The sequence below is a fragment of the Mustela putorius genome, unplaced genomic scaffold, assembly GCF_011764305.1.
Source record: "Mustela putorius furo isolate JIRA1106 unplaced genomic scaffold, ASM1176430v1.1 tig00000695_pilon_pilon_pilon, whole genome shotgun sequence".
In the NCBI taxonomy this organism is placed as follows: domain Eukaryota; kingdom Metazoa; phylum Chordata; class Mammalia; order Carnivora; family Mustelidae; genus Mustela; species Mustela putorius.
The window spans coordinates 1003238-1029344 of NW_025421447.1; the positions used below are offsets into that span (position 1 = coordinate 1003238).

At 41.0% G+C, this 26107-nt stretch overlaps 1 protein-coding gene across 1 annotated transcript; it reads right to left on the minus strand.

Annotated features, from left to right (window-relative positions):
- Window positions 1-4175: 4175 nt before the first annotated feature.
- Window positions 4176-8348, minus strand: LOC101670038 (keratinocyte proline rich protein). Its single transcript, XM_004782323.3, has 2 exons — window positions 8262-8348; window positions 4176-6774 (listed from the first exon to the last, which is right to left on the minus strand). Exon 2 carries the CDS (start codon window positions 6744-6746, stop codon window positions 4950-4952), a length of 1797 nt encoding a protein of 598 aa, XP_004782380.1. The 5' UTR covers window positions 6747-6774; window positions 8262-8348; the 3' UTR covers window positions 4176-4949.
- Window positions 8349-26107: the final 17759 nt, after the last annotated feature.

The window sequence follows — 26107 nt, forward strand, 5'->3', positions numbered from 1 at the left end:
AGATTGCAAGTGGGCAAGATGCTGTCTGCCGAACTCACCATTGTATTTCCAGGACCAAGAACAATTCCTGGCAGATAGCTAGGTCTCAGTAAATCTTTGTCAAATGAACAGATGTGTTAATATAAATCGATAAATGGTTTTCTTCCTGACAGATATAATATTGGTGAAAGAGGAAAGATGTTAACCCAGCTCAGGGTTCCTATGACAAGATGTAAGGAACATTATGCGAGGCTTTGTTTGGCATAGCTTGGGTTATTCTTAGCCTTCTAGATACTTTTCAGTTTAGTCTTCCAGGTCAGGAAGCTTCAGTTTTTAGAGGAATGAATTTGATGGTTCCTGGTGATGGGGAAACACATGGATCATCATGCATCACCCTCTCTTCCTAACTAGTTTCAAGCCACTGGCACGTGGATCCTCTGGGATGTCCAACCAGGCCAGAAATCAGGAGTATGCTATGGCTGGGGACCAAGTCTTGTTCACCACCTGGATATTCTCCTATATGTTGTATACACTGTCTGTCTGCTTATTACTACTGTCTACCTATCTATTCCATTATTAAGAGATGAACTATTCCCTTATGCATGACAGTTCTATTTGCTTATTCATTTAGGACTATTTTAGACTATAGGACAAACTGCAGAATGTGAAATGCCTCCCTCATGATGTTTAGGTAATGCCTAGATAAAGGAGAGATATACCAAAACTAGGCCTAACTTTTCCCAGTAAGAAATCTGTAGTATATGTCAGACAACCCCCACTCCCTCAGCTATGCATAAGAACCTAATTCTGGGTATTTGGAGTGGCAGTGGTTGGGAATTTAACTGAGAGAAAAGCAGAGATTCCTTGGTCTTCATGTGCTCCTAGGCTGAAGAGTAGAAAATTTGACTCTCACATAGGGTAATTACATAAAACTTCTCATAAAAAAACAGTTAGTGGTCAGCCCCATTTTTGCCACCATGTCCACCTCCTTCTCATGCTGTGGTCATATGTGTGCAAATTTCAATTCTCCTCATAGATATTGAGTAAGCTCACTCACACTCCTGGGTATCACTATAGCAATGCTTTCTATCTCAACTGATCAGAATAATTTTCAAATGGAGGCCCCAGATTCTCTCTCTAGAAATTCACTTTAAATAGGTCTGGGGATGGATTCTGGGGTCCTGTGTCTTTAAGTGGGTTGGTCATTCCACTCTAGTGTAATGCCTGTGACAAAGAGCAATTATAGCTAACCCACCTGTTCTGGAAGGAAATTCTGAGAACAATTAGTGCAATTCCCTCATTCTATAGTGAAAATGCTAATCCCAGGGCAGGAGGCTTTTAGAAAGAGGGAAAAGATAGAGAACTGCACACAGATATAAGCAGGATTGCAGGGTGGGAGGCATGTTCTTTAGACCCAATTTCTTTTACATTCACTCAGACTAACTAGTTCCTCATCTTTGGAAGCCAGGTCTTCATACTAAATGGCAAGCATAGGAGTCTGGCCAACCTCTGCTTCCTACTATTTGTAATTTGCCTGATGCACTGGCATTTCTGGGCAACAATCTGCTCACCCGGAATGGAAATCACACTATGCAACCCACGCACTGCTTCAGATTGTTAGTCTGATATTCAAAGAGGAGTTTCTCTCACAGATCTTTGAGCACCTTTAAAAGGCTTTTAATAAATAGTCTTTTTTATTCTGGAATTCCAATCCCTGCCCCTTCAGGTTTTGCTCAAATTATTGTTACAGAAGGAAAAGGCAGAACACTTGGAGGCAGGTCATGTGTGAAAGGATGGAGGGTGGGAAGTGGACTGGGTGACTGGAAGGGCTGTCCAAAACCAAGGCTGAAAGACCATAGAAAATCTTAAACCATGCTCCTGGAGTTGCAGCCCCATCACTGCATACATTTTAGAAGCTCCAAGCTTTAAAGCATACAGACTAATACAGCAGACCCACACTCCTGGGCACCTCTTTCCTCAGAGCTGCCATGGATGGGTTGCAACTTTTCACAAGTGGCCTACCTAGAGGCTCATACCTCAGCATCCTGTCATGAGAGGTGGGAGGACCCAATTCAGACTAATGCTCCAGGAGTGAGGAGCCCTCAGCTCTGAACCTCTCTGGCTAGAGAGATGGCCCTGAGGCCAGCTGGTGCACAGCTCTGGTCTGTGAGGGAGTCCCAGATCCTGCCTGACTCACGCAGAGACACCTCTATTTTGCCATCATTCAATCTCTTTCCATATCCAGGCCTACTTATCCTGGGGAACCAGGGTCTATCTCTAGAGAACAATGCATGTCATGGGACATTGTAATCAAAAGCCTGTGTAGTGAGCTGTACCCTGAACCTGAGGTGGGGTGGTGTTTCCTAGGAGTGAATGCCCTTTTCTCTCATCCAGGTCTGTGTTTCTTCTGTGTCCTGAGGGGATGGACTGTTTGCCACTCATCCTCCATACAAGAGGGTCCTTGTTCAGGGGTATGCTTGAAAGAACAAGGGGAGAGATGTAATGAGAATCCCCATCTGGGTCTTTTAAGCCTCACCCCACCCCACAGAGGGGACTAAGTGATGGAAAAGTAGAGGTGCCCCTAGGAGTTATTTGGGCCCTGCCAAACCCCTGGGGAATTGTGCCATGGGGCAGATGGAGTCCTAGAGCAGCCTGGATTTGAAGAGAAGAGGCTAAGGTAAAACTGGTGAAATTAACATGCCCAATAAAAGTATCTTAGAAAAATGACTGGGTTGATACAGGAAATACCTCCGGAAAAGGCAAGGACCATAACTGACATGAAGGATGTCATGTGTAGCAGAAAATAACATAGGCTTGGAATTGAGTCTGGCTGTGTGGCTGTGACCCGTGTGCTTAGTTTTCCAGCTCTGCAAAATGGTGAGATAATAATGCCTGTGTGATGGGCTGTTCTTAAAATTGAAGAAGATACACACACACACACACACACACACACGCATATACACACACACACGCATATACACACATACACACACACACATATACATATACATATATTCATGTTCTACCTGTGTAAGGTATTTTACTAAGGTAGTAACAACCAAACATTATTGGGCATTAGAAACACCTACAGGGCTGGTTAAAACCTGGTTTCCAGGCCTCACCCCAGAGTCTCTGCTTCAGTAGGTCTGGGGTGATGCATGGGTGATGCATCTTTGTCACAAGGTCCCAGGTGGTGCTGATGCTGCTGGCCCAGGTACCACCCTGAGAGCCAGTGCTCTAGACTATAAGCTCTCTGAGAACTAAGAAGAGGTATTTCTGTCCCTTGTACCAGTTCCTACCTCATGGGTAAGCAATGAATATTTGTTAGTAGGGAAAAAAAAATGAATGAATCCACATTATATGAATGACTTCACATAAAATAAAAAAATGGACTTCACATAAAGAACTTCAGTTTTCCTCTGCCAGGTGTCCCTTGGGTCTCTGCCTCTGACGCTGCAGCACCTGATCTCTGGGACAAGGAAAAGACATTCCAGAGCCAGGCCATAGATCTGTGGTGTCCAACTGTGGAGCTGGATCTGTGAGTCCAGGCCAGAGTCACCCCCTGCTGTCCTCTTAAGAGGACCCCCTTTATTCTCTATAGACCCTGGTGGCACTGTAACCCTTGGGGAAAGGCTCTCCGCAAATGCATTCATTATGCAGCACCCATCTTATAGGCAGGGAGTGGCAAGAAGAGGCACCCTTCTCTCTCCTGCCCTCCAAACCCCCACCTTCATCCTGCCAAGACCATTTATGCCCAGTGGGATTCAGGAGTGATGGAGGAATGCAAAGACAACCTTGGAAGTTCCCTTTTCTATGATGTCAAAAAAAAAAAAAAAAAAGAAAGAAAAGAAAAGTTCTAATAGTTTATTCTTACAAAAGAAGGGGGTACCCTGTGTGGAATACCACAGAGAACTTCCAGTTCTCCTCAAACTCCCCTCCCCCTCCTGACACCCAAAGCTGGGTGACCTGCCCAGATTGAGGAGCAAGAGTTATTCTTCTTGTCCCTCATTCCTCCTGCCTTTTCACCCAGCTTCTCCCATCAGATGCTAGTGGACTCCCATCAACACTAAGTGGAGACAGAAAACCCACAAGGCAACCCGACCAGTTAAGGAAAGCTCAGATCACAATAAACTCAAGAACTCAAGGTACAGAAAACTCAAGAAAAAAAAAAAACAAATAAAGAAGCTCATCCCAGAGTGTCAGGAAGGGTAAAAAATAGGCATTATGCAGGACTCAGACTCTGAGGATATCATCTTTATTGTTACATGGCCTCAAGCTGTCCCAGATGCTGGGTTTGCCTATTGGGATAGATCATGGCTCAAGCTGCCAACCCACATGCCCTTGCTGAGCAGCTGCTTGCCCCAGGAGAAGCATGGGACTTAAAGGATATTCTCACTCCAACTCAAATAGGAGGTTATAACCTACTTGGGCAGGAAAAACAGACACATCTTAAAAGGGAAATAATTCAAGAGAGGTTGCAGGGCAGTTACCAAGTGGCTGGTATAGACAATGCAATGAGTTCTAGGAAGTCAGTGTAGGCTCCTGTGGGTAGGAACAAACAGAAAAGACTCCAAGGAAGATATATTGAAAGATGGGCTGGATTTCAGAGGCTGGGCATAGCAGAGAAGTGGTCCATGCAAGGAAGGTAGGAAGTGAGCAGAGGCTTGGAGTCAGGGACACCTAAGGTATATTCTGGAGAACATCCAGATGTGCCCTGATAGCCAGACTGGTTTGGCTAGAACTGAGGGTGTGTACAGGGGAGGAGCCAGATGTAGGCTGGAAAGGTGCCCAAGATTAAGGTGTGGATCCTGAGGTGGCATGCAATGCAGTTTGGACATCATCTCTGCATCAAGGAACCTCCGACTGTCTTTGGAAGAGATGCACAGAGAACATGTTGGAAATCGAGGTTGCTGGGAAAGGAGGCATGACATTTTCAGGGCAGGAGGCAGGGATGTCTCAACCATGCTTCCTTAAAAATAAGCACCCTTTGTTCCAGCAGAGGAACCTCCTTTCACTCCAACACAGGTGCCTCCTTGGTCTCCACAATCACTGAAACCCTGTGGCTCTGGAATCCGATCACAAGGTCCAAAGCTGTCACCACTTCCTTGCCACTGGTTAGAACCAGTTGGGCCACAGCTGGGGGCCTCGGTGTCCAGGCGGCATGGGCTGGACTCATGACAGCCTAGGTCTCCGGGGCATGGGATTGCATTTGGTCCTGAACTTGGGCTGGGATAGCATCTAGGCTCCACACATGGCTCTGGGCTTGGGCAGGGTGCTGGAAGAGGAATTGGCTCTGGAAGTGAGGAAGGTTCTGGGTGCTCACAGGGCTGTGGACATGGACGTGATTCGGGAAATTCACGCTGCACTGATCTGGGATGTGGGGCTGCACACGGGGCTGGATGTGGTTCCGGACACAGACAGGGTTCTGAACGACGCCGCAGTGGAGGACATGGATGGAGCTCTGACCTTGCACGTGGCTCTGGGCGTGGATATGGCCGTAGAGCAGGACGTGGACATGAACGTGGAGCAGGAAGCGGGCATCGCTGCAGTGATCTCTCTGGACTCTGATCCAGACGCCGTGTTGGACAGAAGCTTGGGAGTGGACGAGGCCTCAGCTCTGGGCAGGAGGCGCCCCAGGAGGGTCGTGGGGCACAGCTCTCAGGGCAGCGTCTGATGGGAGGAATCTGAACCCGACACTTTTGTGGGGGCACCTGCCTGGGGCAGCACGGGGAGGAAATCTCTACCCGGCACTTGGGACCACATCTCCTAGAGCAGCCTGAAGTGGGATCCTGAGGACAGCCACTGCTATAGATGGGCTCAGAGCGACGTGGTGGGGTGCAGTAGTTATAGGAACTTGAAGAAGATGCTGATGGCAAACAGCTGCTGTAGGGCTCAGACCTTCTTGGAGGTGAACAGCTGTGGTAGGAAGGCTGCTGCTGGCGAGGAGGGAGGCATCTGCTGGTGCTCTGGGAGCGACGCTGGACAGGGAAGCTCCCGTAAGACTCTCGTGTCTGGCACTGAGGTGCACAAGTGCTAAATGAAGCCCGAGACTGACGCTGAGGGGTGCAGTTCCTGTAAGAAGTCCCCGATTGGAACTGTGGGTTACAGGTGCTGTAGGATGCCCCAGATCGGAAATGTGGAGTGCAGTTGCTGTAGGAAGCGGGGGACTGACGCTGCGGGGTGTATGTGACTTGGGATCCCTGATACGGGCACTGGGTTGAGAATCTTCCCTGAGTCTGGGAATCTGGGCTACAAGCCACATAAGTCTGGACAGGCTGAGGAGCTGGACGGGGTACAAAGGTCTGGACTGGGCATTCCAGGTAACAAGTTTCTGTATAACAAACGGGAGCACATTCTACATAGCAGGTCTGAGCAGGGCATGGAGCTTCACACTGCACATAGGAAACCTCAGGCTGGCATGGGCCCTGGCATTGAACACAGGAGAATTGAGACTGACATGGAGCCTGGCACTTCACCTGGGTGGTCTTAGACTTACTTGAAGCCTGGCACTTTGCTTGTGCGGTCTTAGACTGACATGGAGCCTGGCACTTCACCTGCATAGTTTGGGACTGGCTTGGAGCCTGGCATTTTACCTGGGAAACTTGAGCTGGGCATGGTGCAGGACACTGCACAATTTGCATCTCACAGGGGACTTGGACTACCACCTGACTCTTGGCACTGGGGGACTGGGAGGGGTTGAAGGAGGAATTCTTCACACAGCACTGGGGGAGCGACAGGCAACACTGAATCTGCTGCTGGTCACACATTGTTCTGATGCAGGTAGGTGAGTGAGGCCTGATGGTAGAAAGATCAGTGTCAGGAGGATGAGTTGTTAGGGGGAAGGGTTTAGGACCAAAGGGAAGACACCCTGCTTCTTCCCTGTACTTTCATCCCAACTCAACCTTTGCCCTAGAACACTTACTGAGTTAGATGGACCCAATATTAGTCACCACTGCCCATGAGACCTCTCTTGGATCTACCAAAGGACCTAACTGAAGTCCTGATCTGAGAGAACTTCAAAGGCACTGCCAGGGGTGCAGGCATCCAAGGTCTCCCCCTGGAGGGGTGGGATACCAGTGTCCAACACAAGAGGTTGTTGAAGACAACAGGATTCCTTGTCCTAAGTGTCAGGAAAGCACTCCACAGAAAGGTAGAAGTGCTTCTAAGGCTGAAGCCTAATGTGGGGTCTCCACACCCACAGGAACTTGGATATCCTCATATACGTGCACTGGCCACACATGTGCAAACATGTAAAAATTAGCATATGGGAGCATGCATTCAGGCACCATCTGCACTAAAAACATCTACTGGATGTAAAGGATCCAGTCAGTTATTGGGCAGCTCAACCCCAACATAAAATGTTTATTTCTTTACGTTCAATCTTTTTAGCTACATTTGTTTAAATGGCCCTCGTGGACATATGCAAAACACACACAGACAAAACACACCTACCTTTGGAAAGACTCAGAACAACCATGAAAACTTGCCCAGGCAGGTTGCTATTATAAATCGCCTGAAGTGGGACAATTTACTGGCTTCACAAATATTTTACCCCAGCCCCTCTTAAAGTCAGGGAATGACTGCCTAAGATGGGGGTAACCCAGAAAGTGCAAGATTCCTAAATCACGAGACTGACATTCAGCCACACATAAACCCCTACACAGTGGAAGCATTACAAACATGACATGGGGAATGCAGGTATACTCTCTAACACTACATTTATCCAAGCAGAAACAGAGCACAGTATCCATTCCTCTGCCTTCCCTAAATTCACTTGTTCATACACAGGCAGCCCAGTGACCAGCACAGCATGGTAGCTGATTTAACAATTAAGTCATCCAACAAAACACTTCTCAATAAGCTCCAGAAATACCGAAAATGAAAGGCAAAACCTTCCATTCTCCATTTATAGAGAGTATTTAAAAACACATGCCCTTAGGGAAAATAACCCCCCTACATACAACTCTTCTCACAAAGTGTAAATTACTAATGCATCTTTTCCAGGGAAAGAGGTCCTGATGTAAGAAAATGGTACCTGAGGAGGAGGCCACCATTATCAAAGGCAAATACACTGACTTCAGATCCTCAGTTCTTCACACAAACTCTGCGGGTACTTTTTTTATGACATAAAAAAAGTCTACCAGATTTTTCTCCTCAGGCTTATGTACCTCTCTTCCTCTACTTGCAGCTCCCCGCCCCTCACTATGCCTCACCCTCGTGAATCTAGGCATCCCCTGAAATGCACCCTTAACCCAATCCCAGGACCCAAACCCTAGACTCACCCTCCTCACAGCAAGCAGACATTCAGGCTGAAGCATCTGGACAGAGAACTGTCTTTATATATAGGGGGTTCTGGGTCTGGCTTACACCATGAGACAGCTGGTTGGCATCTGCCTGGCTCATCACCCAGGTTGACATTCCAGCAGGTAGTCTCCTCCCTATATGCCTGTCCTTGCAGTCACCTACAGAATGTGGGAGTGTCCCACTTCAACGTCAAACCTTCTGGACCATGAGGGAGCAGATTCTTGTATTCTTTACCCTTCTTAACCCTATCGGTTTCTTCTCCAACCCTAGGAGAACTGGTGATAGAGGTGATAAGGGATGGCAGAAATATCATCTGCTCTAAAGGATTATTCCAAGCCCCTGAATTCTCCTTATGTCATATTCTCATCAGATAAATGTAAAAGAGGAAAATTTCCCTAATTTGGAGGAATTAAAGTCACCTCAAAGATACAACACTACAGAATGAAGAAAACATGGTCAGACCTCAAGCTAACATCCCAGGTTGGCTGCTCACAGGTGGGTTACCTTTAAAACCAACTGAATATTAATTTACTCAACTGAAAAATGAAGATAATTAAATTTCCTTTCCAGAGTTTTGTGGGGTTAAGGCAATTATTTTATAGAAAAGCATCCAGCCAAGAACGATACTCAAAATATCCAACATCTATTCAGAGTAAATGCTGGTCATAAGCAGCAAGGCACAGCATTTATTCCTACTCCTGAGCTGAGCAACCTGGTAGCTTTACAGCAGATGCTCAGTTAATGCTGTAGAGTAGTCCTTGAAGACAACATAGTGCAGGACAGAAGTAATAACCTGGCATCCTATGTAGCAGTCCAGTCAAGATGAGACATCTTTTTATTTTTTGCCCACGTAATTTTTGTTTATATAATTTAGTAATTAATCATTAATATTTAGAAATAGAGAAATTATACTTAAGATTCTAGACATCCAGCTTTCCCTCACCTATGATCTGTCATAGTAAGCCTAATTTCCATAAGCCCAATAATTAATAGTGCCCCTCCTAGATAGGGTATATAGTTTTCGGCTCTACATCTACTTGCATATTCTACAATTCTCCATCACTCTATAGTATATATGTGATGCAATGCAAAGAATAGTGATTTTTATTATTTTACTTATTCTCTTATTTTTCTTTGGTGAGAGTAAAGGGAAGTTAAATAATCCTTCTGCCTGGATCATTTCACTTTTTTAATGTAACCTTCCAACCTTTCTAGGTATTAAGATTCTAACCAAGCTTGTGAGCATAGACTTTAGAAAGATTTGGGATTGAATCTGAGCTCTAGTACTTGCTAGTGGGTAAAGCTACTTAACCTCCATGAGCCTCAGATTGACTATCTATACAGTGGGAATAAGAAAAGAAAATAAGAAAAATAAAAGGAGGAGGAAGAAGGTGAATAGGAGGAAAAAGAAATAAGAAGAGAAATAAGGAAGAGGAAGAATTGGAAAAGCCATAGGATTATCATGTGACTTAAATGTGATTTAAGTGATCTAAACTATTTAGCACTCAGTTACACATTTAGCTCTCAGGGTTTTAGTTTCCTCACATTAAGATGGGAGTGAAAATACTTCACTAGGTTCTCATGAAGATAAAATCAGATAATGGGTATGAAAGTGCTTTGTGACCTACACTACACATACCAGTCCCTCCTATGGACAAGTTTCTGCCCTGGTCCACCTGACTTTAGAGTCCAAGTTCTGGGTCCCAATACTCAATTCCAAAGGGGGTTTCCAGATATCATTTCAAATTTGGGTAGGATCATAGATTTTCAGAAGGTCAAAGCAACAAGGATCCCCAGGAATTTTCCAGTCCTACCTGGTCATTCTACAGATTAGGACTCCAAAGCCCCGAAAGATGAATCTCTCTGGGGCTTAAAGCTAATGGTTGGTTGTCTTGGAGAGATAAGACTCCAGGTAGCTCTAGTCCCAGATCAAGACTTTTTCCACTACAACAGAGAAAGTAGTTCTCTGAGCACACAGTTTAGCCAAGGTACTCTGAACTTGTATAGCCTTGGGCTTGATTTTGGCCTAGTAGTTATTCAGGAAATCAGTGAAAAGGGAAAACTGAAAACATAGACCAGCTGGTCTCACCGGAATGTGAATTATTGAATCCCAGAGTCTCCCTCACTCATCTCTTGATAGGATGTGCACTTCCTGATGGGAGAATCTCTTTTTACCTTTTTCATCATTGTATCTCTAGATTCCTGAATTAATATCAATATGTTGATGGATGGGTGGAGAGAAGAATGGAAGAATTGCATGAAATTGGGCTTGTTTCATACATCTTAAACCACTGGAGAATGAATTAATACCGTCCAATCCAAAGACCAAAAGAGCACTGTGACTCTAGTTACTTCCTGCTGCTCGCATTTTTAGAGAGCAGTGGGAGGAGAGTCATGGAAGAGAACCCTGAGGGTAAGTCTTACAAATGACCAGGAGCTAGTTTTCAATTATCTATAGATAGATGGGGCTATTTAGAAATATAGATGGTGGCTTAAGTGGGTAGGAGAAGAATCAATGAAACAAGATGCGATTGGGAGGGAGACAAACCATAAGTGACTCTTAATCTCACAAAACAAACTGAGGGTTGCTGGGGGGTGGGGGGTTGGGAGAAGGGGGGTGGGGTTATGGACATTGGGGAGGGTATGTGCTTTGGTGAGTGCTGTGAAGTGTGTAAACCTGGCGATTCACAGACCTGTACCCCTGGGGATAATAATATATGTTTATAAAAAATAAAAAATTTAAAAATAAAAAAAAGAAATATACATGATTAGACATATAACTATATAAACCTAGGAATAGGTGATAACAATGTGGTGATTTACAAAATTGATATAAAGATATCAAAAGAGAGCCGAATAAATAGATATGTACAAAACTGATAAAAATAGAGATAAATATAATAAAATGTAGACCAAAAGAGATGAGTTAGAGATTAAAAATATGTAGAAGTATAAAGAGTACAAGCTGGGAGTGAAATAGGTCATGTCACAGAAGCACAGCATATATGGATTCATTAATTTAAAAAGATGGAGGCAACTCAAAAAGCATGCATAAATCCAGAGATAACTGAGCACTTGCTATATAACTGTCACTTGGCTAAGAATTCGACATATATTAACTCTCTCCATCTTTAAAATAGCCCTGGTGGGGTACAAATTATTATTTTATATCTGAGAAAATGAAATTCAAAGCTGTAGTAATTTGTTCGTGGTCACAAGCTTGGAAATGGCAGAATCAGGATTCAAAGCCAAGTTTTATAGAGGTAGAGGCTCAGGTAGTAGATCTACAATGAGACAAAATTACCCTGAGTTACAGATATTTAGAGAGGCACTCTATGCTTTGTTGTACTATGAGACATTTTTTAAGAGTTATGATCCTCTGGGGCCCAGGCTTCCTGAACCTTAATGGAATTCACTTAATGGAATAATACTGTGTGTTAGGATGCCTCGATCCTAAGAGCTAGAATGAATACTTACCCTCTCTTTGCAAAGATGTATGTTTTTAAACTGATTTGATAAAACCTCTGCCACGTTCTTCTTTTCAGTTGAGTCCCCTCCTATCACTATAATAGCTGGAGGTTCAGGGACTCATGCCTGAAATGGATGTGATATTTTCCATCTCAGATATCTTTCAACCTTTCCATATAAATTATGAGTATCTTGTGACTGCTACCCTCAAGAATTGAAGTAATCAGGTTTTCACCCTATCACCAGGGTACTACTCAGTCTCCTCCCAAACCCAGTTTCAGTGGATCAGATGTGTATTTAAACTACATAGTACATATGTGTCAACTAGGGTAAAGGTAAAGGCACAAAATACTATCATAGATTGTCACCAAATTGTTGTTTAGTGGATAAAGAAATAGCACCTCCCTGTGTCAGGGAGAACAAAGAAAAGTTAATTCTAAACAGAGCAGAAGATCTCCCTGGTTCTGTTGCAACCACCTTTAACAAAGACATTAAAAATAAAAGAGGAAGCAAGCACAACAGGGATGGTGAATGGGAGCATCAAAAGGACATACGAGGAGATATAAAGATGTAGAGGACACAGAGAGAGGCTGGAGTTGGAAATGTATGAACAGAAAATGTGTAGAAACCAGGGAATAGGTATAAGACCCAAAATAAAGTTATAAATCTACTTTCACTCTTTTTCATATTATGCAAATTTGATAAAGTTGTCTCAATTAAGTTAAATAGTAATATGTGTATGTTTCCTCAACAGGATAAAAACTAGGTTAGACAAGTCATACTCCTGCTTATACAGATAATTGGGGGCCTCTGAAAGGGTAAGTGACACACTCGTATCATCAAACAGTAATCCTCTGAGTCTAGTACAGAACTAAACCAACTACTCTTTTAATCATAGTAAACTCAGACAGTTGACACCATGGTGAATGGACAATCCTGCTTCATCAGATGCTCAGACTTGTAGAGTATAATCAGTGTAGCATTACTGTGTTATCAATACCTAGTGACTTAGAGAAGTGTGAAAGATGTTTGCTGGCAAAGATACATCAAATGCCAGGCTGTCTTTAGTTACAGAGAACCACATCCTACTGCTCAATAATGTGCTCCCAATGTAGGTCGGTGCTTCATGTCTGATTCCATTTCTCAGAATTCTTTCCTCTGCTCAGAGTACTGTGTCCTGACCCTTTCTCCCCACCCACCCCATTCCCCTGTGTGCCAGTCATCTGCTAGGATTTGTATCACATTTAGTCCAACTCCAAGGTCTCCATAAGCCTCACTTAGCTCTACTATTACCATTGTGCCAGTGAAATGAGCCACACTGGGGCCCCAACAGTTTTCTTTTATGGTACTTACAAATAATGCACAGATTCAGACCTAAAAATACAGAGAACAAACAGAGCTGTCAGAGAGAAGGAAGTTTAGGGGATGGGAAAAAATGGGTGAAGGGGAGTGGGACATATAGTCTTCAAGTTATAGAATGAATAAGTTACAGAGATGAAAGGCACAGCATAGAGAATATAGTGAATGATTCTGTAATAGTGTTGTATGATGACAGATGGTAGTTACACTTTTAGTGAGCACAGTATAATGGTATAATGTACAGAGATGTTGAACCCCTATATTGTACATCTGAGACTAATGTAATAGTGTATGTCAACTGTACTCAAATAAAAAAAATTGAATCTCAAAAAAAGTGAAAAGATAACCTACAGAATAGAAGAAAATATTTGTAAATCATATATCTGAAAATGGACTTGTATTTAAAATATATAAAGAACCCTTACAACTAAATAATAAAAAAGATATTACAATTTAAAAATGGACAATGGATCTGAACAGATTTTTTCCATAGAAGATACACAAATGGACAATAAGCATATTAAAATACGTTCAGCATCATTGGTCATCAAGGAAATGCACATTAGACCCTCAATGACGTGGCACTTCATACCCACTAGCATGACTATAATAAAAAAAAAAAAAAAGTAAAAGAAATAAGCTATAACAGGTGTTGGGGAAAACATGGAGAAATTGAAACCCTTGTATTATTGCTGGTGGGAATGTACACGGTGCAACCACTGTGGGAAACAGTTTGGCAGTTCCTCAAGTTACACAAAGAGTAACCAAACTACTTCTACCAAAATGGAAATATCACTAAGCAAAATGAAAATATGCATCTACTCAAAAATTTGCACATAAATGCATTGTAGCAGCATATTTACAATAGCCACACTGTGGCAACAATCCAAAAGTCTGTCAGTTGATAAATGGATAAACACAAAGTGGTATTTTAATACAATGGAGTATGTATTTACCATAAAAATAATGAAGTTCTGATACATGCTACAAGATGGATAGACCTTGTAAACATTATGCTAAGTGAAAGAAGCTGGTCACAAAAGACCACATACTATATGATTCCATTTCTTTTTTTTTTTTTAAGATTTTATTTATTAATTTAGAGAGAGAGAGGGAGTGTGCACAAGTGGAAGGGAGAGGCAGAAAGAGACTGAAAGAGAGAATCTCAAGTAGACTCCACACTGAGCACAGAGTCCAACAAGGGGCTTAATCTCATGACCCACAGATCATGACCTGAGCCAAAATTGAGTCAGAGACTTAACCAACTGAGCCACCCAGGTGTCCCTGTATGATTCCATTTTATAAAATGTCTGGAATAACCAAATCTGTGGGAACAGAAAATAAGGCTTGGGGGAATGTGGTGTGACTGCTAATGGTTTCATGATTTCATAGGATTTCATTTTGGAGTGAAGAAATATGCTAAAATTAGATTTCAGTGATAACTATACAGTTCTGTGAATATACTAAAAACATTGAATTGTAAACTTTAAATAGATACACTGCATGAAATGTGAATTATATTTCAGTAAAGATTATGTATATTTACATGTATATGTATATATATGTATACATTTATACATTTATACATATGTGAACATATTGTACACACACACGCACACACACACAGAGTTACACAAACACATCCCTAAATCTTGGTAAAACCTAAATCACATTTATGAAGCATAGAATCACAGGCTTTTAGAGATCCAGTCTCCCTGCCATATGAGTAATATGTCCTGTAATATCCCTAGGGAACTTCAGTCAGGCATCTTCCCCAAGCATCTTGGGAACACAATCACCCAGACTGCCATGTTCACTAGAAGCCAATTCATAATCCAAGGAAATAGTGTATGTATTTTCTTAGTGATCACTACTTTTTTATATCTTCCCTATTAATAGTCATTACCTCAAAAATTCTATGATAAAAGGATGTGATCTTATTTCATGAAGTGGAACTTATTAAATGTGGTTCACTTAACAAGTATTTATAGATCACCTACTGGATTCCTAGAATTGGATTAGAAGATAGTCATCATCCAGTTACTCAACAAACATTCTCTGAGCAGCTACTTAGAGCCTCTGCCCTCAAGGAGCTTGCAGTCTAATGAAGAAAACACACAGATAAATAGACATTTGCAGTGCAGAGTGATAAGAACTTTGATAGATATAAGCATAGGGTAGGAGCCTAGAAAGGGGGCACTTAAAAAAAGGAGAATCAGGAGTCACCACCTTCCAAAGACTTTACTTTCTCTCTCTGGAGAAAATGTCACAGACATTCACCAGTCGAGGAATGGAACAGTGAGCCTCCAAACATGAAACTGAGTGGCCTACAGCATAAAAAAGCAAATATCTGTGATTTAGCAAATAAAAATACAGGTTGCCCTGTTGAATACAGTTTCAGATAGACTACAAACATATTTCAGCATATGTATATCCTAGGGGCTGGAGCAATTAAGAAAGTTCATTCAATATCAATACAGATGATGATAATTATGTTGGTGATGATCATTCATTCATTCTCCCCTGCTTGCATTTTTTCATTCAGCTGGTGGATATTTACTGTATATAAAACATTGTGCTACACCATGGGGCTACAGTGGTAAGATAAACAAAGGAATGTAGCCCCTGTTCTTAAAAAACCTTTGGTCAAGTGGAGAGACAAACATTAATCAAAGGGCCACACAATAGTCCATGACATCCCTGATCAGTGTTTGACAGGAGAAGTTTATAGAGCCTGAATGCTGCCAGGGAGGCCAGGAAAGGCTTTCCTGAGTAAGGAACAGGGGGCTGAGATCGAAAGATAAGGAGACAGCAAGGACAACAGGAGGGATGGTGGCATATTCACAGAACTGAAAGCTGCCAGTGAGTGTAGACAGGAGGAAGGAGCCACCAAGTGTATATCCTCAGATGGCAAGCCACAGTTCTAAGCGTAAGTGTAGCAAGAGCAGATTCTGTGTGCCCTGCTGGGGTGGTGTGGAGGGTACTGGAGTAGAAGCAGGGACACAGGTATGGGGACTTTTGGTCTTAACCCAGATAATGGATTATTGATTCTATGATAGTGTTAGGCACCCTTAGACACAATCCACATCTTATTTTATTGGATCTCAAGAAGTAAAACCAGTCAGGAGACTGAGCCCTGCAAGAAAAAGGCAAGGCCTCTGGGGGCAGACATGCCTGAGCTTATCCTGTAGCTGTCCCTCCAAGCAGCTGTGTGGAACAGCAAGTCACTTACTCTCTCTGAGCCTGGGTTAGTTTTGACATATTGATATAATGTAAACAATATCTTCTGCATAGGCGGTTGTAAAGTCTAAATAAATGGTATGTGACAAGTCAAGCCATGAATAGGCCCTCAATAAACACAATTATCATTATTATCACCATCATACTGTTATTATTATTACTTAACATTATAGCCACTTTTATTACATCATCATGCTTACCTATTGGAAAAAATAATCATTGAAACAGTTTGCAATGAGCCAAACTTATTTGGAGTATGACATCATTTAGGCTTAGTCATATAAGTTCAGAAATAATTAAGAATAAGAACTGGGGCTTCACGCCATGGTCTCAGCTCCCACATGTCCCCTCTTGTGGAAGATACAGATAAATCTCTGTATCTTCATATCTCAATGCTGTTAGTTGTTTCTCTTGTTGATTTATCAAAGAATGTTATAAAAATAAATTGTGATACCTGTTATGAACATTCTTTAATATAAATTACAGGAAACATGAGAGCTACTACCCTGCACATGCATTCTGGTCTCCAACACTGAGACTAACAAAAAGGTAGAAAATCCCTTTTCCAAGTTAAAGGTCTGGATCTTTGTCCTAGAGAGTTGTCTGGATAAGACACTGTGCTGGCTGGGATGTTCAGAAGCTGAATTGGGCAGCTTTGCATGGAGAAACTCCGATGGCACTGGTGGAGCTGGAGTGCATGGAGGTGGTACTGAGGGATCATCAGGACAAGGAGCAGGGGTGCTAGAAAGAAAAACTTTATTTTCTTCCATAGTGGGATTGTGACAGGCTGGTTCTACAGAAGGTGTATGGGATTAGGGAACAGGGAGCTTTTGGGAGACAGGAATGAGAGGAGACTTCATTTTAGCATCTCAAACTCCAGAAAAGAAGAAAGGGTGAGGAGAGAGAAACTTCAAGGGGACCTCCATGTTACTTGCCTTATGGCTACTCCTCTGGACATTACCAGGTCAGCAAAAGCCCCCAGAGCCCTGGCAGTAGCTGAACATTCACATTCATACCTGGGATGAGGTGATGTTCCTCATACTCCCACCCCAGGAATCCCAGGATCTCTGTGCACAGAGCAAAGAGGAATCCCAGAAGCTAGAGGCTGCCAGCTATCTGTTCCCCAGGCTGCTGCAGGCCAGCCATTCTACCTTCATGCATTCACTCCTTTGTTAAGTCAAGAAATATGTATTGTCTATTTTAAGGTCAGAATTTTATAAGATGTTCTTGTCATGAAAATCAGCCAGGTTGCCTTACGGGTGTATGTGAACATAATGCACTGTAAATCAATTTACTATGTACAATCAAAGGAAGGCCCTATGACCCAGGTGTGATTCTTAAGTTATTTTCCTTAGAATAGTGTCAAGTCTATTGGTATGTCTCTCTGTTCTTCCAGAGGGAAAGCCCACTTGGGCAGAATCTCTACTGGTTTTTATTATTCTCCATTCCCCCCAAGAGTCCTATTAAGTGCTCACAGAAGGGATAAATGTAAGGAAAAAATATTAATGTCACTGACTGAGAGAATTGATGAAGATATGCCTTTGGGCAGATACATGAGGAGACCTGGACATAAGGGTTCCATTCTTTGAGATGGAGAAGTCATTTGAAAGAGGGCTCACACTGGGTCAAATGTGATTGACCATGGATCTCAGCTATCAGAGCCTCAGAAATAGTACTTTAATTAGGCCTGAGAGCATAGGCCTACCAGAATAAAAATCAGATGAAGTGGGTAAACAGGCCACTCAAAAGAATGAAACTCAGGTCACTGGCTGGAAAAGGGAACTCAAGGGGCAGCCAGCCAATGGCCAAGAGACACTACAAGGTCAAATAAGTTCATGTTTTCTGATATGTGAAAAAAAAAAAAGAAAGAAAAGAAAAGAAATTCATGTTTTCTCCATTGTAATTTGTCAGCAAAAAGATGACTTAAAATGATTGTTAATTTTTTTTGTCTTAAAGTTTCCATGGGTAATTGCTAAAATAGCTTTCAAAGTCTTTTGTAACCCAAAACTTTAAAGTTTTGCTTGGATGATAAATTGAATTGAATTTGTTGGACATCTAGGTCTTTTCCAAATATTCCAAAGCATTGATTCTTTTCCACAAATTCCAAAGCGTTGGTTACTGATTGTTATGTTTGTGCTTTTGACTTCTTATTGCAGAGATGTTAAAAAATATTTAGGTCTGTGGGTAAATATACATTGTGCTTTAGTAAAAGGTTGCACTATGAAAAAAATTTTTTAATTGGAAATGTATTTATAAATTTCAGATCCAAAAGAATTCTGGTGTAACAGATAGTTCTCAATGGGTTGCTACTTAGTTTTCACTGGAGACTAAGGTTTCTAAGAATTAAAATTCTGCTAAATATAATTAAGACTGATGGGGGGGAAAGGGCTTAGGTAAAATCTGAATGAATTAAAAAAACGTTATAAAATGTTTATGAAGGGAAATCTTTGGAAAAAAACTATGCAACATCAGGACTAAGGTTGAAAAAATGGATTTTATTTTATTTTACTTAATTGGAAATAGATGGATTTATAATGGTACACTGGTATAAGATTGAAATTCTGCTTTTCTCTCTGTTAAAAAGACAAAATTTTCTTGGATTGTTGATCTGCTCTTGATAAGAAAATGTGAACAAAGTATCTTCTTTTCTCTCTCTTTCTCTTTTGTCTGCCTGAAAAACCAAAGTTTGTATGTTTTGTTTCTATCATGTCTTTGATTACTTAAGATAATTAAAACTTCTCAATTTTAAAGGAGCTAAGTTTCACTAACAATTATATAACCCTACATATTTACTTTTGGAATCTCTTATTGCCACTTTAGTTAAATAAAGAATTAAATTTTAAGTTTTATAATAATCTGTAATCCTATTAAGACTCTCTACTATTTATAAATTCTGAGGTTTTTAACAAACTTCCCTGAGATTTAATTGTAAATGAAGTCTTTTTAACCAATTAGGCTTGTTTATTTGATATGTTAAGTTACTCTGGAAACACTGTTAAACAAATAATAAGCCTTTGGTTATGTTGGTTAAATGCTCTAGCTGTTCTGGAGATTATATACAATTCCTACTACAGTTTTTATATGTTTTGGTATAAGGCCATCACTTTATATTGTGGTTATTAAAATGTTATGTGTCACAGAAATAACTGGATTTTCTTGCCAGCTATATTATAATCTCTCCTCAGATCTTTAGCTATATCCATTTTTGAGAATTTGTCATTTTTAGTTACTGTTCTGATGCTCTTGCGAAACAAGTTTCATCTTCAAGGAGATTGATAACCAATTTTTTTTTTAAACAAATACAGGTTTTTGGTATCTTTAAAAATCATAAAACTAAAATGGGTAAGAATTTCCAAAACTAACTAAAAGTTGTATTCAAACAGAACAAGAATTAGTAACATGGGACTAAATAAACTAGAGAATTTTTTTTTCTCTTGTTTTTGTGACTTGTTTGAAACATAGCTGGTTCTCTAATGTTTGTTTTTTCCAGATTAAGGACATTTTCTCTTCAGATATCTTTGATGTACAAAAGTATGATAAAATATTCCTTGGTAAACAAATTGAGGAATTTAAATTTTCTCTCTACCTATACCCTCTGAAATTCAAAAGCATTCAATGAGTATTCATTCTTTCATGATTATCATAGTTATTTTGTTGCAGAAAATTTAAGGTGACTGAGGAAACCCAAATGGCACACAGAGAACACAGCTTTATTAATGCCCGCAGGCTCAGTAGGATCATTCCCAAAGACAGCACCCTACAGGGTTAGGACTGAGTTTTTATGGTTAAAGAAAATGGGGGATGGTAGCAGCGTGTTTTTGTGGTCTCTCAAGGACCGACACTTTCCCAGTTCCCCAAGGCCAAATGGCCCTTTCATGTGGAAGTATAATCTATGTGGAGGCATTTTAGGAGAGTGCTAAATCACCTGGGGGGACTGTTTCTCTTTCTTTTCTTATTCAAACAGGACCAGGCTTCTGGTCTTTTTCTTCTGTGTCAGCAGGAGCAATGACTTGTTATCTTATCTTAGTCCAATGGAATGGCTATTTGGTCTTTTCTTGGCCTTAGCTGGAGCAAAGAGGAGCCAGGGACAGAAAGGGGCTGGAGCCGGGAGTCTCTATGTGCCTCAATTTCAATATAAATTTCAATATAAATTCAATAAGAAACTGTTATCCTTGTAACAGGACACCACTGGAAATATTTACCAAGGCTTTACCATATTTGAGAGAGACATTCAGACTCAGGTATGACAAAACCGCTATAAGGTATTAAGGTTGACTTAATGGAGTCAATAAAGCCCCTTAGAACTAATGGCCTGGTATTCGCTTACAAAATTCCCAGCAGCCTCACCAGGTGAATAAAGAATGTCACTTCCTGGCAGGTGTGGGAACCTCAGGATACTTTGGGGACCTTGAGAAGGATTTGCCCAAATCTATAGGTATTGAAGGCATGTCTGATGTCAAGTATTTGGCCTGGCTTCTGATGTAGAAAGGCTACTGAGAGTTCAACTGAGATTCCTTTAAAAAAAAATTACAGCAAGTGAATTGTGTAAGACTGATGAATCAGACCTGTACCACTGAAACAACTAATACATTATAGGTTAATTAAAAAAAAAAAAAGTTCCAGTAAAACAATTTTTTAAATTTATTTTTTATTTATTTTCAGCATAACAGTATCATTATTTTTTCACCACATCCAGTCCTCCATGCAATCCGTGCCCTCTATAATACCCACCACCTGGAACCCCAACCTCCCACCCCACCACCACTTCAAAACCCTCAGATTGTTTTTCAGAGTCCATAGTCTCTCATGGTTCACCTCCTCTTCTAATATCCCTCAACTCCCTTCTCCTCTCTAACTCCCCATGTCCTCCATGCTATTTGTTATGCTCCATAAATAAGTGAAACCATATGATAATTGACTCTCTCTGCTTGACTTATTTCACTCAGCATAATCTCTTCTAGTCCCGTTCATGTTGCTACAAAAGTTGGGTAATCATCCTTTCTGAGGGAGGCATAATACTCCATGGTGTATATGGACCAAATTTTCCTTATCCATTGATCCGTCGAAGGGCATCTTGGTTCTTTCCACAGTTTGGCGACTGTGGCCATTGCTGCTATAAACATTGGGGTACACATGGCCCTTCTTTTCACTACATCTGTATCTTTGGGGTAAATACCCAGTAGTGCAATGGCAGGGTCATAGGGAAGCTCTACTTGTAATTTCTTGAGGAATCTCCACACTGTTCTCCAAAGAGGCTGCACCAACTTGCATTCCCACCAACAGTGTAAGAGGGTTCCCCTTTCTCCACATCCCCTCCAACACATGTTGTGTCACCCTCGGCCTGTAAGAACGACAATCAGCCTGGTATTGTGTTAATGCTTCATCTGTTTATTTCGTCAACTTCCTTAGCTTATATGTGGCAGGGTGACCAATAAGGGGCCAAGCAATGGGGAGAGCCAATGAGAGTCCTGTTACTATGCTGATTAAATTTGAAACAGCCAATGACTATGTCCTCCTTTAGGTGGGCTTCACCAGAACGTTCGTTGCTTACTTGCAGTGTATTTTGCTGGCAGTGAGCCAAGCGCCATCTTGTAATGGTGGGGACTTTCCTGGCCAGAGGTGGTCCCCGACATGTTGTTTCCTGTCTTGTTAATTTTGGCCATTCTAACTGGCGTAAGGTGATATCAAAAAATGGGCAGAAGATATGAACAGACACTTCTCCAATGAAAACTTTTTTTTTTTTTAGAATTTTATGTATTTATTGGAAAGAGAGCATAAGTGGAGAGAGGCAAGAGGAAAAGAGAGAGAGAGAGACAGAGGGACCCTGATAGGTGGCTAGATCCCAGGGTTCTGGGATCATGACCTGACCTCTGGGATCAAGACCTGAGCCAGAGGTAGACACTTAACTGATTGAGCTCCCCAGATACCCCTCAGGCAAAGCAAATCTTTAAAGATCTATAGGATCAATTATTATTCTTATTGAGCTTATAAAAATAATCAGACCAAGTTTGTTAAAATTGGACATTTTTTAATGAATTAGTCTTGATTTGGCTTTCTATGATTAAAAATGAGGGTGATTCTAGAGAAAAATGTCTCAATAACACATCTTTGTAAATGTTATGTTTTATCACTATTTTCTGAATTCTTCTGGTTTCCTCAAATATCTAGCTATGGCTCTCCAAACTAGGTTCCCAATTTTCTTTTATTCTCTTGACATAAAGTCATTAAAAACTAAAACTGCCTCCCCACCAAAGCCCTAAAATCCAATACTGGACAACTTGAGGTCAGCTTCAAAAAAATTGCCACAAGATTCATGTGTAGACAATCGTTGTACCTGTTGTTCTATGGGCCATTCGAAAGGATCATAGGAGACATTTGAATTACAAACCAAAAAAACCTTGATTCTGGCTGCCTGTTCCCACTCCATTTGAGGATGCTTCGAACCTGACATCTAAAACTCTTCTTAATGGCAGCACTTCAGAATCAGACACTGGGTTTAGAATTTGCTGTAACCATCAACTTATGTTCCTTTTGTTTCTATAAAAGTACCTCTTATTATTTTTTTAAGATTTTTATTTATTTATTTGACAGAAAGAGATCACAAGTAGGCAGGGAGGCAGGCAGAGAGAGAGAGATGGAAAGCAGCCCCCCTGCTGAGCAGAGAGCCCAATGCGGGGCTTGATCCCAGGACCCTGAGACCATGAGCTGAAGGCAGAGGCTTCAATCCACTGAGCCACCCAGGTGCCCCAAAAGTGCCTCTTATTAATTACCTGATTGCTTACTAAACAAAACAGAATCTATAAGATGATTAACATCACGTGTATACAATTAGGGCCTTAAATGACTCTCAAAATAGCATTATTATTATTAAACACTGAAATAACTCAAATGCATACAACAGTTCTACAAAATAGAATGGCATTAGATGTTTTAACAGCTGTACAAGGTAGATCATGTGCCATTATAAAAATGAAATGTTGGGGGCACCTGGGTGGCTCAGTGGGTTAAAGCCTCTGCCTTCGGCTCGGGTCATGATCCCGGGGTCCTGGGATCGAGCCCCGCGTCAGGCTCTCTGCTCAGCAGGGAGCCTGCTTCCTCCTCTCTCTCTGCCTGCCTCTCTGCCTACTTGTGATCTCTGTCTGTCAAATAAATGAAATCTTTAAAAAAAAATGAAATGTTGTATATGTATTCCAGATTACCCCCAAAATATAACAGGATTGCTAAAAAATATAAATACTCAAATTGGTGCTTTAAACAATCCCTCTCATTTAATAATTAGTTACTGGAGGAAGATTTTGGTTAAATAACAAAGATCTCCTACTGGGCTACTTTTTTCTTGTTATTTTAATCATGTTTTACTATTTTGTCCCATTTCTCTCCACCTGGTGCTGAGACTCCTTCACTGCCATAACTTCAAGTTAGAAATGGATCATCTGCTCAAGAAGACTCACATCTGTTATTAACTCTAGATGCAGCTGCCTTAGCCTTTCTTAACTACTATTAAATCTCAACTGACTACCCCTGACCCATAGGTAGAAACATCTCTATGCCCCTTTTTAGCAGGAAGAAGCTACAGAAGATGAGACCTTCTGCCTTCCATAACCTTAAAGATTTAGAGGTCAAAGTTGTTCCAGGGGGAAATGATGAGAGAAACAGAGGCGAGAGAAGTGTAGCTTAAACTAAATCTCCTTACAGCTTGCATCCCACCGATAGATACCTGTGACATTCAGAGCATGACCTTCCTCAAGGAACTCATGGATGCCTCAGTGCCTTAATGTTTATGACTAAAAATAACTTTATCTTAATAGCAGCTAGCCCCTCGAGGTCCTGAAAGCCTTGTTTCCAAATTCCTTAGAGACTTATGCTATCTCTAACCCCCACTAATTAAAAAGTACTTAATCAGTCATTCCTCACAATCCCAGTGCAGCTCTTTCTGTCCATGGATCCTGTCCCCATGCTATAATAAAATCACCTTTTGCACCAAAAAGTCTCAAAAATTCTTTCTTAGCTCTTTACTCATGAACCCCAAACTTCCAAATTTCATCACTGACGACACTGGAAATAGCAGTTTTAATGGTAAGGCTGACATTGTTTTATAACAATTTTTTAAAGGACTAGGATAGAAGAAGCAGAGATCACAATTTCAGAAAGTTTAAGAGATTGTGAGAGATGAAGCAGAAAAAAAAAAAATAGAATGAAGAAACCACTGTTTGAATGTTATACAGAGTGGTCAAAGTGGTCAAACTAGATGCCTAGTTGGCTGAGATGTGTTGATTCAAAGAACTACAGCACTTCAAAGAGAGGAGACCTTGATTTGCACCAGGATTTTGAAGAAAAAGTTTTTCAAAAACCAATGATAATCAATGAAAGTATGATGTACTAACCCTAAACATACCTCCAGTAAAAAGAGGCTGGAGTTGACATTAGAGGGGCAGATGATTGACAGCAAAGGGGATGCTTTGAATAAGAGGTATTATTCAGGACAGTTTTGGATTCAGAGATTGAAGTTAGCATGCTTACTTCTCCATGGGCAAGCTATGCTATCTTCAGCAAGTTACATTTATCTTCTAAACTACAGTTTCATGGTCTGCAGAATAGTGACCATTGTTCTGCTCATCTATAAGCATCACATGAGATATAGCCTATGAAGCACTGAGCATAGTACCACACGAATGGCTGTCTCTAAAATAAAAGTGATAGCTACTCCTTTAACTCCTCTTACTATTATTCCAATTAATATGATCATTTACCATGTTTTGGTATTTTAATAGGCATCATTCTGCCTGGAAAGATTTCCTGGTCACAGGGGAGAACTGGTATTATAGAAGTCTTGTTGTTCAAGTTTCTTCATTGGACTCAACTGTGGCTACTTCTGTGGGATACTTCTAAAGATAAAGATGGAAGAAAAATGAGGGTTATGTGTGTCTCATTCTCTCTCACTTATGAAACCCATTCTATGTGCAAAGTATTGCACCAGGTAAAGGGTGGATTCAGAGAGATTCAAAAACCTCCCTTATCTTCAAAGATGGTCTTAAATATTACCATCTACAAGGCCCAAGAGACAAGTCCTCCACTAGTTTCAATATGTGTCAGACAGAGGCTCTTCCAGGAGAGGTTATTCTGTCTGAAACCAAAGTGTGGATGTCTGGAAGTCAAGCTTGAGCAGTGCAAATGAACCAAGGAGGGCATGGGAACAGTGGTTGTAGAGGAGCAGAGATACATACTCTGACCTAGACTGTGTTAACAGCAAGATGTAAAGATGTGCAAGTAAGAGGGATCTGTGAGTCAAAATATTCTACAGAATTAGAGGGATGATAATATGAAAACAATGTAATAGAGGTGTTTTGGTGATATGAGGTAATATAGGTAAGAGGTCTACAACTCTGCTTTTAACACTGAAGGACTGCATATCACGCTCTAATTGAATTAATGATTTTAATTTTGTGGGAATTCAGAAAAAGAAATGATTATTAATGGCTGGAAAAATTAAAGTTATTTTTATGAGAAGTATAACTAATGAAAACTATAGTGGGGTTGATATTAGTGGTGGTTGCTTGTCTATGATTCAGTGGGCTCAAGAAGGGCAAGGACTGTATAAACTGAATTTATGTTAACCTGAATATTTCCCATTGTTTCTTATAATATTAAGAGTTTATTTCCCCTCTCAAATATATCTGCCAAAATCCCCATTAAAAGTGTAATAGTTCTTTAAAAAGAGAGATTATAAAATACAATTCTGATGAAACTTTATAGTTTT

Coding starts and splice junctions, on each gene's coding strand:
- LOC101670038 (XM_004782323.3), bottom strand. CDS start 6,746: ATGTGTGACCAGCAGCAGATTCAGTGTTGCCTGTCGCTCCCCCAGTGC.